At 40.9% G+C, this 18209-nt stretch overlaps 1 protein-coding gene across 1 annotated transcript in view; it reads left to right on the forward strand.

Moving 5' to 3' along the window:
• Positions 1–8081: 8081 nt before the first annotated feature.
• The window catches only part of LOC119493991, a 30996-nt gene continuing 20868 nt past the window's right edge, over positions 8082–18209 (forward strand). Inside the window, exons 1-6 of the mRNA XM_037779563.1 lie at positions 8082–8676; positions 8857–9114; positions 9192–9311; positions 12892–13212; positions 13393–13632; positions 17233–17469. Of these exons, the coding sequence (XP_037635491.1) occupies positions 8295–8676; positions 8857–9114; positions 9192–9311; positions 12892–13212; positions 13393–13632; positions 17233–17469 (1558 nt within the window). The 5' untranslated portion in view covers positions 8082–8294. The remainder of the gene's footprint in view (positions 8677–8856; positions 9115–9191; positions 9312–12891; positions 13213–13392; positions 13633–17232; positions 17470–18209) is intronic.

Genomic DNA, 18209 nt, shown 5'->3' on the forward strand with positions numbered 1-18209 from the left:
TCGTTAACAGCCAGCTGGAGGGTGTGAGCGACACACGGCAGGCTGGGGAGTCCCGCATACGAGGCGGTGCGCCGCGACCGGCTCTAGGTCGGCTTGGAAAGGCTCGGGGTGAAGGTGGCTCGCGGCTTTGCTGCTTCCCGGAGCCGTGGCCAAAGTGCTCGCAGCGCCTTCTCTCCCTCCCGGGGACGAAAGATGGTGACGAGAGGTTAACGTCACGCTGCCGTAAAGTGGTATCGGTGCCGTTTTATCGGAGCTGTTTTGCGAGTACGAGTACGTGAGCACAGTATCGGTATCGGTGCATCCCTAGTCATAATATTTGACATGGATGACAAGGAGAAAGTATCTGCAACCATCTGTAACTATAATGAATATAAATGCATTAGTTGCAGGCTTCATGTCTTTCATTCAAACTCCAGTTCTCAACGTCTCCCTCTAATATTAGAAGAGTTGTTTTCTTCCATTATTTGTGTCAGTAAAAGACCTTTTTGAACCAAAATGAGCTAAATGAATGTTAATGTTGCTCCGTATCTTTTGGATATGTTCAGTATAGCTCACAACAGCAATATGATCTAGAATCAAGTCATTATTCTTGTCAGGACAGTCTGGTTTGGATCATGCACTCTGCAAGCAGAAATAAAAAAAGCATCAAACACAGGTCAAAACACAGAAGAACGTGTATTTGTGTGTCGGCTCATCAAGCGATATTAGCAAATCAGTGAATATTTCATCATGTAGAAAGTCGTGCTCAGAAATGTTTGCTGATGGGAAACGTATAACGTTGTCCTTCTGCATGAAGAGGTTAGTGTTAAGGTTACCCTGACCGACGGGTAGATCCGTATGAAAGTTGTGTGACCATAATGAACCTTTGATTAAGTGCACTGAAAGATCTCTGGCAAGTAAACTGCAAGCCTTATTTTATAAGTAACACTTACTTTTGTCTCTAACAGTCACCCACATGTGCATGCATTTATAATTCTCACTTCTGTTTTTTCTGCAGCAGATCAAGAAGTACTTCCAAAAACAAAACAAAAATCAAAGTTGCCTTAATTGGCAAATGTACTCTGGTTGTAACATGTTGTAACATGTTGAAACATGTTGAAACTTGAGGCTCAGTTTCACTTATGTGATTTCAACAGAGAGGGAGAAAATAATATTTCTTCACATGCTGCAAGTATTTCCTAACATCAGCACACTACGAAGGCAAAACTCAGTAACTATAGGCTGCACATATGGCCAAAGTTGAGTTATAACCTCTATCTCACTTTTACATTTATATATATAGAAAAAAAACATTATGTAATTTCGATGGAAACTTTGCTTATGTCGCCGCTGCATTCTATCAGTTTTAAACCAGATTTATGCTCCTCAGTGTCCCCGGCACAAGGGTGCGCGAGTCAAAAATGACATCATCGCGTATTGTGCGCCAAGCGCGAAGGCTCCGCAAGTTGTCGCAGTGCTTGGTCGTGCACCTCTGAAACCTCTCACGTGCATGCGCGCTCACTCCACACTGCAGAAGAGTTAGTTTAGCTCTGAGAATATCTAGTGAATGTAGGACATTTGTGTGGACATTTGTGCAGAAATAACTGCTGCAGCTCCTCCAGACCAACAGAGGTTTCCCGTGTCTTGTGAAGTGACGGGGCTCCGCAGAGAGAAACGTTATCGTCTCCGACCAAAACTCCGGCGTCTCCCCCGTTCCCTCCGGCCGCGGTCGAGAGGCTGAAGCAGGAAAAGCCAACACTAGGATCAGCATTGATTCATGGAGAGACCTTCGTCTGGTCAGCTAACATTACTGCCAAGCAGCTGAACTATAGAGTGATATTGTGCTTTCAGCTGACGTGTATCGCCTCACTGTTTTGAGCGATGCTCGTTCATGGCTATGTAGAGCGAGCACAAGCGCGAGCAACAGGACGCTGACTTTCGTTGACTTAACGGCCACAGGTGTCGCTGTTAACAAGCATTTCTGATTCTTACAAACAGTCCCTTTAAATTAAAACATTTCAACCTTTTTTTTTTTTACAGTTTGCCTTCCAGCCTGAAAACTTTGGCCTCTTTTTTTTTTTCTAAACTTCCCCACCTCTGTAGTCAGTCAGTACAAAGTGCTGCCAACAACTTGTGTTTGCAAGGAGAAGTGAAACATGTTGACTTCATTTCCTGCCTTAACGACCAATATCAAAACCGCCACCCATGCACTGTTTCCTGTCAGTCAGTATCCCTGACAACCTGAGCTTCATCACATACTGTTGAGCTTTAACAGTGATTAGATCATCACTTCTCTGCAGGTCACTAATCTTTTTATGAGCATGGAGCCAGTTCTTATTCTTCTTGTGATGTCAGCTGGAGTATCGCATGGTAAAATCCTTATTATTAAAGAAACATTTTTAATAATGTGTAAAAAAAGGTGAATTGTTTAAGCTGATTTATTTGGACTTTTTTATTATTATTATAATAAATCCTTATTATTAAAGAATAATTTTTGATAATGTGTAAACAAAGGTGAATTGTTTAAGCTGATTTATTTGGACTTTTCTTCTATAGCTTTCCTTCCAGCTGCTGAGACTAAATGTAATGCCAAACACAACACATCTGTGTGCTCCGTGACTCCCGGAGGATCTGTGTCCATCCAGCTGATGACCAACGCCAGCGGCCACCAGCTGCGGTGTAAGAAGCAGCTTTCCCCCGTAGCCCTGAACGTGTTCTCCCTGAAGAGAGACAAGGTGACGGTATACGAGCCCTTCAGAAACAGGACAGAGTTTTTCATCAACAGTGGGACTCTGAAGATCAATAACGTGGAGAGGAATGATTCAGGTCTATACACCACAGAGGTCTTTGATCCCAACGGGGTGCTCCTGAGAAAAATTAATGTTACACTGAATGTTCAAGGCAAGTGGTTCAAGATTTATCTTCCAGCTTATTTTGCACTTTAATATTCGATCCGAACTCCATTCAGAAAACGAGCATTTTAAAAGTTGTTTGCTTGTCCTGTTGCAGACAGACCTGACAAAGCATGCATTCAGACTTTTTACTAATAAGCATCATTATGTAGTTAATTCGGCTTCACTTTTGATCCGTTTACAACAACGTCGCTGCCGTATTTATGCCTGTGTTGATGGAGCAGCTGCATAGCCTGGCACTGATCGATCCGAACTCCGTTCAGAAAACAAGCATTTTAAAAGTTGTTTGCTTGTCGTCTTGGTAACAGACCTGACAAAGCATAAATTCATGCATTTTACTAATCAGCATCATTATGTAGTTAATTCGGCTTCACTTTTGATCCGTTTACAACAACGTCGCTGCAGTATTTAGGCCTAGATAACGTTATGTTGAGTGTTAATGGAGCAGCTGCAAAGCCTGGCACTGATCGATCCGAACTCCATTCAGAAAACAAGCATTTTAAAAGTTGTTTGCTTCTTGTGTTGCGGACAGACTTGACAAAGCATGAATTCATGCATTTTACTAATCAGCATCATAATATCGTTATTTCGGCATCATTTTGATCTGTTTATTGCAGTTAAATCACAGCACAATCTGTTTATTTCGGGGTGATACTGCAGTAGCGACGTGTTGCTCGCTACATACAGATACAGTATGTGAATACAGAAGCAGCAACAGTGGTTATTTTTTCTTTCTTCTTCTTCTTTCGTTTGCAGAAAGAAAACCCATATAAAGATATAACTGAGTCCTGCATTGCACGTTAGCTAATCATTTCTGAGAATATTCAAATACATTTCTATTTAGGCGCTGATTATTTATACATTTACTACTAAATATAGGCTACTCTGTGGGTGATGAAAGGTGCTGTGAAAAAGAGGTGCTAGATGCAGTAGACCACAGTCACAGGAACTGACTGGTTCAAAGGGAACTTTCAGTATTTGTCAACTTGGGTCTTATTCTCTTTTTCTTTTTTTTGTCCAATCAATCAGGGAAATAGGTGTGAAACTACTGTAGTTCTCATATATAAACATGCTAAATGTTAAGTTTTGTGAAACAGTGATGCAAAAACAAAACTAACTCAACAGTCAAGTAAGTACAGAAGGTATTACTCTGGAGATCCCTCTGGTTGTTGTGGGTATTATTGTGTTGTGTGTAGCATACTGTAGCTCCTGCACTGTACAGGAACAGATGTAGAGTCCACAACTGGAGACTCCTTATTGTATAGTTGATAAAAAGTGCAGGGGGTGTTCCTTGTTATAGCCTCACGCTAACATAACAAACCGGTGCACGCTCACAGTTAGAGGGGATCTGCCATGTTATGCAGTTTGCTGCAAAGAGGACTACTTTCTCTCTGATTAAAGTCATCCTTCATCCTCAGCATACATCTATAGCTGAGGCTGTGAACAAAATACATATATGAAATAGGGACGCACCGATTCCACTTTTTTTCAGACCGAGTACAAGTACTTACATCTGGGTACTCGCTGATACCGAGTACCGATACAAGTACTTCTCTGTGCCAAAAGACCCTCGTTAACAGCCAGCTGGAGGGTGTGAGCGACACATGAGAGGCTGGGGGTCCCTGTTACGAGGCGGTGCGCCGTGACTGGCTCCGACCGGCTCTAGGTCGGCTTGGAAAGGCTCGGGGCGAAGGTGGCTCGCGGCCGCAGCTTTACAGCGCTCCCCGCTCGGACCTCGCTGCACCGTGACGGGGCTCCCTGCTCCCGGTGCGACTGTCGCCCCAACCGCGTCATTCCACGGCCCACATAAAAGGCGGCAGGGGTCTGTGGCGTTGTCAGCAACCCACCCGACCCGTCTTGAAACACGGACCAAGGAGTCTAACACACGCGCGAGTCAGAGGGTGCAAGCAAAACCCCGTTGGGCAATGAAAGTGAGGGCCGGCGCGCGACGGCTGAGGTGGGATCCCGGCCCAGCGGGGTCGGGCGCACAACCGGCCCGTTTCACCTGCACCGCCGGGGAGGTGGAGCATGAGGACCCGAAAGATGGTGATGAGAGGTCAACGTCTCACTGCCGTAAAGTGGTATCGGTGCCGTTTTGCGAGTACGAGTACATGAGCACAGTATCATACCCGATACTGGTGTCGGTATCGGTGCATCCCTAATATGAAAAACACCAGGGCTCCGCCAGGGCTGCGCTTTATCAACAATCCTGTTCGTGATATTCACGGACAGGATATCGAGGCGTAGTCGGGGGGAGGATGGTTTGCAGTTCGATGTGCTGAGGAGCTCATCGCTGTTTTTCGCAGATGATGTGGTCCTGTTGGCATCATCCGTCTGTGACCTCCAGCACTCACTGGATCGGTTCGCAGCCGAGTGTGAAGCGGCCGGGATGAGGATCAGCACCTCTAAATCTGAGGCCGTGGTTCTCAGCAGGAAACCGATGGATTGCCTACTCTGGGTAGGGAATGAGTCCTTACCCCAGGTGAAGGAGTTCAAGTACCTCGGGGTCTTGTTCGCGAGTGAGGGGACTATGGAATGTGAGATTGGCCGGAGAATCAGAGCAGTGGGGTGGCGGTATTGCATTCGCTTTACCGCACCGTTTTGTCGAAAAGAGAGCTGAGCCGGAAGGCAAATCTCTCGATCTACCGGTCAGTCTTCGTTCCTACTCTCACCTATGGTCATGAGGGCTGGGTCATGACCCAAAGAACTAGATCGTACAAGCGGCCGAAATGGGTTTCCCCAGGAGGGTGGCTGGCGTCTCCCTTAGAGATAAGGTGAGAAGCTCAGTCATCCGTGAGGGACTCGGAGTAGAGCCGCTACTCCTTTGCGTTAAAAGGAGCCAGCTGAGGTGGTTCAGGCATCTAGTAAGGAGGTGTTCCAAGCACGACCAGCTGGGAGGAGGCCTCGGGGAAGACCCAGGACTAGGTGGAGAGATTATATCTCCACACTGGCCTGGGAACGCCTCGGGATCCCCCAGTCAGAGCTGGTTAATGTGGCCCGGGAAAGGGAAGTTTGGGGTCGCCTGCTGGAGCTGTTGCCCCCCGCGACCCGACCCCGGATAAGAGGTTGAAGATGAGATGAGATGAGAGATGAGAGAATAACACCCAGGTTAACATGCAAAAAAGTACATTTAAATGCTGTGCAGGTTGTAAGTATACGTATATTGTCGTCTCTTCTCCCCAGAAAAAAATTTGCACATCCTGATCCTGGATGTGCAAATCCTGATCCTGGTCTGTTGTGCAGTGGGCGCTCTACTGATAGCGGTGGTGTGTTGCTGTGCCTGCTGGAAACTGAGGCGTCATAAATCACAAGTCAGGTAAGACTTTACGCGACACGTTTGTGATCAAGAAAAAGGTCAATAAGATAATGGCAGCGTTTCAGTGTATGTTGTTGGAAACGTTGAGGCCTCTTTGTTCAGCCTTAACTGCAAAATAATGTTGCTTTATTCTGTTTTATCCATCTTCAGGTAAATTACTGAGAATAAACGCCTGGACTTTGGACTTTAGTGAACTCAACTGAGGACCAGGATCACCAACGCAGAGCGGAGGTCTCCAAGAAAGATCAGGACTTTTAGCAGGACCTGGGAGCTATAACATCTGTATCTAGTATTGAAAAACATTTCTTAATAGGAAACGCTGACTTGTGCTGTCAGTGAAATGTTACGGACTTCATGTTAATCTCAGCAGCAGCTTTGTGAGCTCTTTGTTAAACAATAATACAATATTGCTGGCCATAATTGACACCCTAAAAAGCCCATTTATTTTTTAAATGTATCATAAAAAATGACAGTAAATTCAGCAAAATCTCACTTAATTATGTACTTAATCTTCATCTATTTGATTTTATTTAATATGTGGTCTGTTTACATTGTTGTCTTCACCCATAATAAACTCTTGATACATAATATGGAAGTTGGATGTGTGCGTTGTAGCCATAAAACCAAAAATAATAGTCACAATATTAATTAATATATTGTTGAATATGGTATTGTGACTGGAACTTTACATTATGGGAGATGTATATGCTGCATTGAATGCTGGATATTTAGAATTAAGTTGCATTATTATTAACAGTAACAAGAATGGTAATTGACACAAACAAACCAGAAAACATCACTATGATTGATTTAGCAGTTATAGTGCATTTACTGAAAATCATATCAATCAAAGACTTTAAAGACTAGCAGGAAGTAGATGGCCGAAGTAGTTTATTTCTAAAGGTCGTGCATCTAGTATCAGTTGATGCTGCAGCTTATTTATCAAGTTGTGTTATGATGACATCTGCAGGCTGTGTTTGGTTTCACTCACATTATGTTCTAGTTAAGCAACAGTTGTTTATATTCACCTGTGTTTTCATGTTAGCTAAAGAGACTTCACGGGTGTTTGTGGGACTAATAACGGAATATCTTATCTTATCTTATCTTATCTTATCTCACATGTGGAGGATGATTGAACGAGCAGAACGTAACAGACAGGAATAATAGTAATAAAAGAGAAGATCTTTGTGGGAGAAGCTGTGTTTATGGAATTTAAGAAACCATTTCCGTTTTTAGTCATGCTTTTCTGAACATAAATGAGGAACTGAGATGACCACTATATAGGCTTTAATATTCAGCTTCCTTTCTTATCTGAAGCTGATCAGTCAGAGAAGACGTGCCAGGCTGCTCAGTGTAGTGTGTGCAGGTTGACTATTGAATAAAGTAGAGAGGTTTGTCTGAACGCTGCCGGGTCAACAGAGGCTGAACACTGAGGAGACATGGAAGCTGTGATCGGACTGTTGCTGATGATACTCGGAGTCTCTCACGGTGAGCTGGTTAACTTCTTTAATTAAAGCTATGGGATCAAGTAGAATCAAAAAGTATCACTGATGTGATCACTGACCCACGCTGGGACCAAATTCATACAAGAATCATGACACAAATATAATTAAATATGTTTTTTCACCTTTGATCTTCAATTGACAATTTCATATGAAAATAAATTCAAGCCTCAAGATGTTATTTTATTCTCAGTCAACTACTGAACGTAAAAATGAGGGTTGTAAACTCAGTTATAAATCAAATGCTGAATCATAATCTCAGTCATAATTACAACATGCTGTTACAGCAGAAATACAATATATTTCATAACTAAAGTGGAGGGATGTTTGTGCATGAGTTGCTGGTGAAATGTTTTGCTGTCACATATTTGTTCATATTGCACAAGAACATTTTCCCGTCTGCATTAAGATGAAGCATTCAGTTAGTTTCTTTTTTAAATTAACAGAATGAAATCATTCTATTTATATTTTTCCATCTTGTTTTTCAAACATCTTATTTAATGAAACTTATTAACTAATTAATCCTAATGTAAAACTTTCACTTGTGTTCTTTATGAAGCCAGCAAACCCTCATTTTCACATCAAATGTTCCTGAAAGTTGCTTTAAAGTTAGACAGTATTTTTAACTTTTTACTTCCAGGTGTGGAGACCTACTGTGATGGCAGACAGCGTGGAGCTCAGTGTTATGGAGCTTTGGGAGGAACTGAGGTCATCCAGCTGATGGACAGCGCCTCAGAAATAACTGCATACTACTGGTTAAAAGAAATCACAACAACACCAATACTTTATGGGACAGGGAATACCATTGTGACTAATCTGACAGGAACCAGATTCTCCTTTACTCCCAGTAATGGAGCATTTAGGATCAATGAGCTGAGCAGGACTGATGGAGGTGAATATACACTTGAGATCTATGATTCAGATGGACAGAGATCAAAGTATCGGACTCTACAGTTGACCATTCAAGGTAAATAACTCATTTTTTAACTACTGGTGAATTTAGTAATATTGATAGATGTCATATTCTATTGCTAAACTATCTCATATTCTACATATATCTGTATCTATGTCTGGCCTGATCTGTAGTAGAAACTGTACAGAATGATTCTGTTAATATGAAAAAGTCACCTGAGTGTGTTTCCTTCAGTTCCTGTGTCCTCTGTCCTGATGGTCCCCGAGTGTCTGTCCCAGGGAGAGATGATGGTGTCCTGCTACACTAAGGGAGGGGACAGTCTTCAGTACAGCTGGACTCTGGATGGACGCACACTGACGGACGCTGAGCTCCTCTCTGGAAATCCTGAGACTAACAGCGTCACTCTGAAACAACACGTCTCAGGACTCCTGGTCTGCTCAGTCTTGAATAAAGTCAGCAGTGTCTCAGACGGAGAGAAGATATCTACCTGTGGTGAGTGAGGACATGAGTAGTCTGATTATTGTGATGATTAACTGTACATCAGACATTAATCTGTGTCTTTCCAACAGGCTACATATACATCAACTGCACCTCACCCAATGGGACGCACATATCACAGTGGGTGTTGGCAGACAATAATACTCTGTGTATTGAGCCAACAACAACTCTTGCTCCTACCTCCTCTGCTGGTAAGGAGACTGGCATCACAGTGTCTATTAGCCCCTGTACTGATATCACATCCTCCAATCAAACTGTGACCAGAGATGACCCATGGTACATTAGTAAGTGAAAACTAACTCTCCTGCAACACAGCCCTAAGTTGACATGTGGTTTTAAGTTGACATGTGATCTTTGTCTCTCTCTCTCTATCCGAGCAGATCACTCCCTGCTCATATGTGGAGTGCGAGCAGCTGTGGTGACTCTCGCATTAATCGGGATCGGGGTTTATTTTGCTTGGAAGAAGAAGAAAGACAATATGGCTGTCCGTCGACAGATGGAACAAGAGAACTGTGTTGTGATGGTTGACATGAGAAGTGCTGCTGCACGTTAACTTTGTGAAACCAACAACTTAGACTCTCCGACACTCGGTCACTTCAGTTGTTGATCGGTGAAAGTACGATCCTTTAAGTAGAATTAACTCAAGTGGAAAGAGTGTCTTGTTGTGAAATGTTCAGAGCACCAGTGATAAAACATTCAGGGGACCACAGCTCCACAGTGATAGTGTGAATACATTATATATAATTATATTGTCATATTAGCAGTTGTAGGGATTTGGCAGGAACAGATTTGGTTATTAGCAAATTAATTAATAAATAATAGTATAATTATTAATATTAATAAAAAATATCAATAAACATTAATAATAAACGGGGGCACCACCCTGGAATCAGGGACCAATAACCAAGACGTTAAGCTTAACTGATTCACAGTTTCTGTATGTGATCTTAATGTGTATCAGATAATTCAGTGGGTTAGAAAAGATGGTTAGTTTGCATGCAAGACCTTGTCTATGTGAAGCATAAACTAAACACATCAGATGTGGCGAAGCCAGATACCCAAATATTTTAACTACAAATAATATCACAACAGTCAAACTCAATGAATAACATTAAACCAAATCAATACAAGTACATTCTAGAAATCAAAGTTGAACAGTCTTGCTCAGCCATGTGTAATTGCTACTGCTAAGGTAAGCCCAGTACGTTACCAATCCATGGAAGAAAAGGGTTTGTAATTCGATGTGCTGAAGTTGTGGTTCCAAGTCAAAGATGTCGTCTTTGCTGTGCTCAAATCAAGTTGTGCAGATTGGAGGAAGCTGATCGCTCCACTACTTTCTTCCCAGCAGCTTGATAGCTTGGTGCTAACTTCCTTGCGGTTGTTGCTTGAAGTTAGTTGGTAAAAAGGCAGGCTCTCGCGTCTTCTGCCTTAGAAGTTCCTTGTGTTTCTATGGCTCTTTCCTAACAGGCCATAGATCAGAGAGCTTAGGTGGGGAGAGCAGCAGCTCACCTTTGCAGGTCAGCAAAGGTGAGGAGAAGGAGCAGAAAGAGAAGGAACAAAGAGATTCCTCTTGTTTTGTCCTGGGTGAATTTCACACCTATGTGTGAATGCCAATGGCTACTGAGCTGAGCTGAGTCAATGGGTCAAAGATCATGTTACTGAGTTCATGTGGTCACTTACCAGTCACATTGGTGGGTCCCTACACAGTGCAACTAATTTTGATGCCTTTTGGAAATTATTGTACTGTAGATTTCTACATCGTCGTTCTCTGGTGAAAACAATGAATCTCCACATGGTGATTTTAATTTTCCAGGTAAATTGAAGGATTAAGTGCTTCTTTATATGTCGAGAACATTCTCCTACTTCTTCACGTGAATCACATATTTTAAACACTTTTAGATGAGAAATGCATCGTCACAAACCTGCAAAGTTGATGTTTTGGAGATACATTTTTAAAACGCTTTATATGTAATTGACTTAGTAGCTTTGCATATTTAAAAAAAATGGTGATTTTACCTTCAAAGCATGTTTTTAACATTGTGTATTTAAGCCCAAACTGTAATTATACACCATATAAATTAAGGTCATATTCACACGTATAACACACGTGTGTGTTTGGTTTCACTCACATTATGTTCTAGTTAAGTAACTGTTGTTTATATTCAGCTTTAAATGTAACTTTCTGTTTAGTTTTCAGCCTGGATATAAGAGACATTTGTGTTTTCATGTTGATGTTAAAGAGACTTCACGGTTGATTTAGAACCTAAAGTAAAAATAAATATATATGTTTTTGTGTATATATAGAAATGATGTAGCAGAGTTGAAAGTTGTAGTCACAGTAAAAACTCACTCCACTTATCTTGTGTCTAATGTAAAGTTGGGACATTTCCTACACTTTATTGTAAATAGAAAGATGTCACACTGTGCACATGTTGTGCAAATATTATAATCATAACATCTGTATGTTGCTTTTTGTTTTTACTGATGCTTCTTGTTTCTGCACTATATCCCCTTTGCTGCTGTACACTGCAAGTTTACCCACTGTGGGACTAATAAAGGAATATCTTATATCTTATCTCACATGTGGAGGATGATTGAACGAGCAGAACGTAACAGACAGGAATAATAGTAATAAAAGAGAAGATCTTTGTGGGAGAAGCTGTGTTTATGGTTTAAACTGTATGATGACACTTTGCTTCACTTCCTTCATAGCTGAGAGCAATGACAGTCTTTCTTGGTATACAGTAATAGTTTGGTTAAACTTAACATGCAATCTTAATACACGCAACTTGAGAAACCATTTCCACTTCTGTTTTGTCTTCAGCATCGTGTTAAGGCTTTTATTATGTCATACTGGTCTGAACATAAATGAGGAACTGAGATGACCACTATATAGGCTTTAATATTCAGCTTCCTTTCTTATCTGAAGCTGATCAGTCAGAGAAGACGTGCCAGGCTGCTCAGTGTAGTGTGTGCAGGTTGACTATTGAATAAAGTAGAGAGGTTTGTCTGAACGCTGCCGGGTCAACAGAGGCTGAACACTGAGGAGACATGGAAGCTGTGATCGGACTGTTGCTGATGATACTCGGAGTCTCTCACGGTGAGCTGGTTAACTTCTTTAATTAAAGCTATGGGATCAAGTAGAATCAAAAAGTATCACTGATGTGATCACTGACCCACGCTGGGACCAAATTCATACAAGAATCATGACACATAAATATAATTAATATGTTTTTTCACCTTTGATCTTCAATTGAAAATTTCATATGAAAATAAATTCAAGCCTCAAGATGTTATTTTATTCTCAGTCAACTACTGAACGTAAAAAGGAGGATTGCAAACTCAGTTATAAATCAAATGCTGAATCATAATCTCAGTCATAATTACAACATGCTGTTACAGCAGAAATACAATATATTTAATAAGTAAAGGTACCATTAAGTGGAGGGATGTTTGTGCATGAGTTGTTGGTGAAATGTTTTGCTGTCACATATTTGTTCATGGTTCTATTGCACAAGAACATTTCCCGTCTGCATTGAGGGGAAGCATACAGTTAGTCTCTTTTTTAAATTAACAGAATGAAATCATTCTATTTATATTTTTCCATCTTGTTTTTCAAACATCTTATTTAATAAAACGTATTAATTAATTAAACCTAATGTAAAACTTTCACTTGTGTTCTTTATGAAGCCAGCAAACCCTCATTTTCACATCAAATGTTCCTGAAAGTTGCTTTAAAGTTAAACAGTATTTTTAACTTTTTACTTCCAGGTGTGGAGACCTACTGTGATGGCAGACAGGATGGAGCTCAGTGTTATGGAGCTTTGGGAGGAACTGAGGTCATCCAGCTGATGGACAGCGCCTCGGAAATACCTAGATACCGATGGTTAAAGAAAAACACAGCAATACTTGATGGGAGAAAGAATTCCATTCTGTCTAATCTGACAGGAACCAGATTCTCCTTTACTCCCAGTGATGGAACATTTAGGATCAATAAGCTGAACAGGACTGATGGAGGTGAATATAAACTTGAAACCTTTGATTCAGAGGGACGGAGATCAGAGTATCGGACTCTACAGTTGACCATTCAAGGTAAATAACTAATTTTTTAACTACTGGTGAATTTAGTAATATTGATAGACGTCATATTCTATTGCTAAACTATCTCATATTCTACATATATCTGTATCTATGTCTGGCCTGTTCTGTAGTAGAAACTGTACAGAATGATTCTGTTAATATGAAAAAGTCACCTGAGTGTGTTTCCTTCAGCTCCTGTGTCCTCTGTCCTGCTGGTCACTGAGTGTCTGTCCCAGGGAGAGATGAAGGTGTCCTGCTACTCTAAGGGAGGGGACAGTCTTCAGTACAGCTGGACTCTGGATGGACGCACACTGACGGACGCTGAGCTCCTCTCTGGAAATCCTGAGACTAACAGCATCACTCTGAAACAACACGTCTCAGGACTCCTGGTCTGCTCAGTCAGGAACAACGTCAGCAGGATGTCTACCTGTGGTGAGGGAGAACATGACGATAAATAAACAACTTCATAATTATACTGATCAATAACTGTACATCAGTCATTGATCTGTTTCTTTCCAACAGGCTTCACATTAATGGAGTGCACCTTATCCAATAAGATGCACTTATCACGCTGGGTCCTTTCAGGCAATAATTCCCTGTGTGAGTCAACAGCCTCGACCCCCATCACTGAGTCCTCCACTGCAGGTAAGAAGAGTGACATCAAACTGTTGCTTCCTCCAGCAGAGTGAAAACTAACTCTACTGCAACACAGCCCTAAGTTGACATGTGATTTTAAGTTGACATGGGATCTTTGTGTCTCTCTCTATCCGAGCAGATCACTCCCTGCTCATATGTGGAGTGCGAGCAGCTGTGGTGACTCTCGCATTAATCGGGATCGCGGTTTATTTTGCTTGGAAGAAGAAGAAAGACAAGAAGGCCGTCCGTCGACAGATGGAACAAGAGAACTCTGTTGTGATGGTTGACATGAGAAGTGCTGCTGCACGTTAACTTTGTGAAACCAACAACTTAGACTCTCCGACACTCGGTCACTTCAGTTGTTGATCGGTGAAAGTACGATCCTTTAAGTAGAATTAACTCAAGTGGAAAGAGTGTCTTGTTGTGAAATGTTCAGAGCACCAGTGATAAAACATTCAGGGGACCACAGCTCCACAGTGATAGTGTGAATACATTATATATCATTATATTGTCATATTAGCAGTGCAACTCATTTTGATGCCTTTTGGAAATTATTGTACTGTAGATTTCTACATCGTCGTTCTCTGGTGAAAACAATGAATCTCCAAATGTGATTTTAATTTTCCAGGTAAATTGAAGGATTAAGTGTTTCTTTATGGGTCGAGAACATTCTCCTACTTCTTCACGTGAATCAGATACTTAAAACACTTTTAGATGAGAAATGCATCGTCACAAACCTGCAAAGTTGATGTTTTGGAGATAATTGACTTAGTAGCTTTGCATATTTTAAAATGTTTGGGGTCTTGCCTTCAAAGCATGTTTTTAACATTGTGTATTTAAGCCCAAACTGTAATTATACACCATATAAATTAAGGTCATATTCACACGTATAACACACGTGTGTTTGGTTTCACTCACATTATGTTCTAGTTAAGTAACAGTTGTTTATATTCACCTTTAAATGTAACTTTCTGTTTAGTTTTCAGCCTGGATATAAGAGACATTTGTGTTTTCATGTTAAAGTTAAAGAGACTTCACGGTTGTTTTTAGAACCTAAAGTAGATATTAATATGTAAATTTATATTTTGTGTATATAGAAATGATGTAGCAGAGTTGAAAGTTGTAGTCACAGTAAAAAAGTCACTGAAATATCCACTTATCTTGTGTCTAATGTAAAGTTGGGACATTTCCCACACTTTATTGTAAATAGAAAGATGTCACACTGTGCACATGTTGTGCAAATATTATAATCATAACATCTGTATCTTGTTTTTTGTTTTTACTGATGCTTCTTGTTTCTGCACTATATCCCCTTTGCTGCTGTACACTGCAAGTTTACCCACTGTGGGACTAATAAAGGAATATCTTATCTTATCTTATCTCACATGTGGAGGATGATTGAACGAGCAGAACGTAACAGACAGGAATAATAGTAATAAAAGAGAAGCTCTTTGTGGGAGAAGCTGTGTTTATGGTTTAAGCTGTATGATGACACTTTGCTTCACTTCCTTCATAGCTGAGAGCAATGACAGTCTTTCTTGGTATACAGTAATAGTTTGGTTAAACTTAACATGTAATCTTAATACACAGAATTTAAGAAACCATTTCCACTTCTGTTTTGTCTTCAGCATCGTGTTAAGGCTTTTATTATGTCATACTGTTCTGAACATAAATGAGGAACTGAGATGACCACTATATAGGCTTTAATATTCAGCTTCCTTCCTCATGCGAAGCTGATCAGTCAGAGAAGACGTGCCAGGCTGCTCAGTGTAGTGTGTGCAGGTTGACTATTGAATAAAGTAGAGAGGTTTGTCTGAACGCTGCCGGGTCAACAGAGGCTGAACACTGAGGAGACATGGAAGCTGTGATCGGACTGTTGCTGATGATACTCGGAGTCTCTCACGGTGAGCTGGTTAACTTCTTTAATTAAAGCTATGGGATCAAGTAGAATCAAAAAGTATCACTGATGTGATCACTGACCCACGCTGGGACCAAATTCATACAAGAATCATGACACATAAATATAATTAAATATGATTTTTCACCTTTGATCTTCAATTGACAATTTCATATGAAAATAAATTCAAGCCTCAAGATGTTATTTTATTCTCAGTGAAAGTTTTACATTAGGATTAATTAGTAAATAAGTTTTATTAAATAAGATGTTTGAAAAACAAGATGGAAAAATATAAATAGAATGATTTCATTCTGTTAATTTAAAAAAGAAACTAACTGAATGCTTCCCCTTAATGCAGACGGGAAATGTTCTTGTGCAATAGAGCCATGAACAAATATGTGACAGTAAAACATTTCACCAACAACTCATGCACAAACATCCCTCCACTTAATGGTACCTTTACTTATTAAATATATTGTATTTCTGCTGTAACAGCATGTTGTAATTATGACTGAGATTATGATTCAGCATTTGATTTATAACTGAGTTTGCAATCCTCCTTTTTACGTTCAATATATGTAGCCAGCAAACCCTCATTTTCACATCAAATGTTCCTGAAAGTTGCTTTAAAGTTAAACAGTATTTTTAACTTTTGACTTCCAGGTGTGGAGACCTACTGTGATGGCAGACAGCGTGGAGCTCAGTGTTATGGAGCTTTGGGAGGAACTGAGGTCATCCAGCTGATGGACAGCGCTTTAGAAATACCTAGATACCGATGGTTAAAGAAAAACACAGCAATACTTGATGGGAGAAAGAATACCATTCTGTCTAATCTGACAGGAACCAGATTCTCCTTTACTCCCAGTGATGGAACATTCAGGATCAATAAGCTGAGCAGGACTGATGGAGGTGAATATAAACTCACAACCTTTGATTCAGCTGGACAGAGTTCAGAGCGTCGGATTCTACAGTTGACCATTCAAGGTAAATAACTCATTTTTTAACTACTGGTGAATTTAGTAATATTGATAGACGTCATATTCTATTGCTAAACTATCTCATATTCTACATATATCTGTATCTATGTCTGGCCTGTTCTGTAGTAGAAACTGTACAGAATGATTCTGTTAATATGAAAAAGTCACCTGAGTGTGTTTCCTTCAGCTCCTGTGTCCCCTGTCCTGCTGGTCCCCGAGTGTCTGTCCCAGGGAGAGATGAAGGTGTCCTGCTCCTCTAAGGGAGGGGACAGTCCTCAGTACAGCTGGACTCTGGATGGACGCACACTGACGGACGCTGAGCTCCTCTCTGGAAATCCTGAGACTAACAGCGTCACTTTGAAACAACACGTCTCAGGATACCTGGTCTGCTCAGTCTGGAACAACGTCAGCAGTCTCTCAGACGGAGAGAAGATATCTACCTGTGGTGAGTGAGGACATGAGTAGTCTGATTATTGTGATGATTAACTGTACATCAGACATTAATCTGTGTCTTTCCAACAGGCTACATATACATCAACTGCACCTCACCCAATGGGACGCACATATCACAGTGGGTGATGGCAGCCAATAATACTCTGTGTATTGAGCCAACAACAACTCTTGCTCCTACCACGAATACAGAACCCTCCTCTGCTGGTAAGGAGACTGGCATCACAGAGTCTATTAGCCCCTGTACTAATATCACATCCTCCAATCAAACTGTGACTCCCCTCCCCAGAGATGACCCATGGTACATTAGTAAGTGAAAACTAACTCTCCTGCAACACAGCCCTAAGTTGACATGTGGTTTTAAGTTGACATGTGATCTTTGTCTCTCTCTCTCTATCCGAGCAGATCACTCCCTGCTCATATGTGGAGTGCGAGCAGCTGTGGTGACTCTCGCATTAATCGGGATCGGGGTTTATTTTGCTTGGAAGAAGAAGAAAGACAATATGGCTGTCCGTCGACAGATGGAACAAGAGAACTGTGTTGTGATGGTTGACATGAGAAGTGCTGCTGCACGTTAACTTTGTGAAACCAACAACTTAGACTCTCCGACACTCGGTCACTTCAGTTGTTGATCGGTGAAAGTACGATCCTTTAAGTAGAATTAACTCAAGTGGAAAGAGTGTCTTGTTGTGAAATGTTCAGAGCACCAGTGATAAAACATTCAGGGGACCACAGCTCCACAGTGATAGTGTGAATACATTATATATCATTATATTGTCATATTAGCAGTGCAACTCATTTTGAGGCCTTTTGGAAATTGTAGATTTCTACATCGTCGTTCTCTGGTGAAAACAATGAATCTCCAAATGTGATTTTAATTTTCCAGGTAAATTGAAGGATTAAGTGTTTCTTTATATGTCGAGAACATTCTCCTACTTCTTCATGTAAATCAGATATTTAAAACACTTTTAGATGAGAAATGCATCGTCACAAACCTGCAAAGTTGATGTTTTGGAGATAATTGACTTAGTAGCTTTGCATAGTTTAAA

The sequence above is a fragment of the Sebastes umbrosus genome, chromosome 9 (assembly GCF_015220745.1).
Source record: "Sebastes umbrosus isolate fSebUmb1 chromosome 9, fSebUmb1.pri, whole genome shotgun sequence".
Classification (NCBI taxonomy): domain Eukaryota; kingdom Metazoa; phylum Chordata; class Actinopteri; order Perciformes; family Sebastidae; genus Sebastes; species Sebastes umbrosus.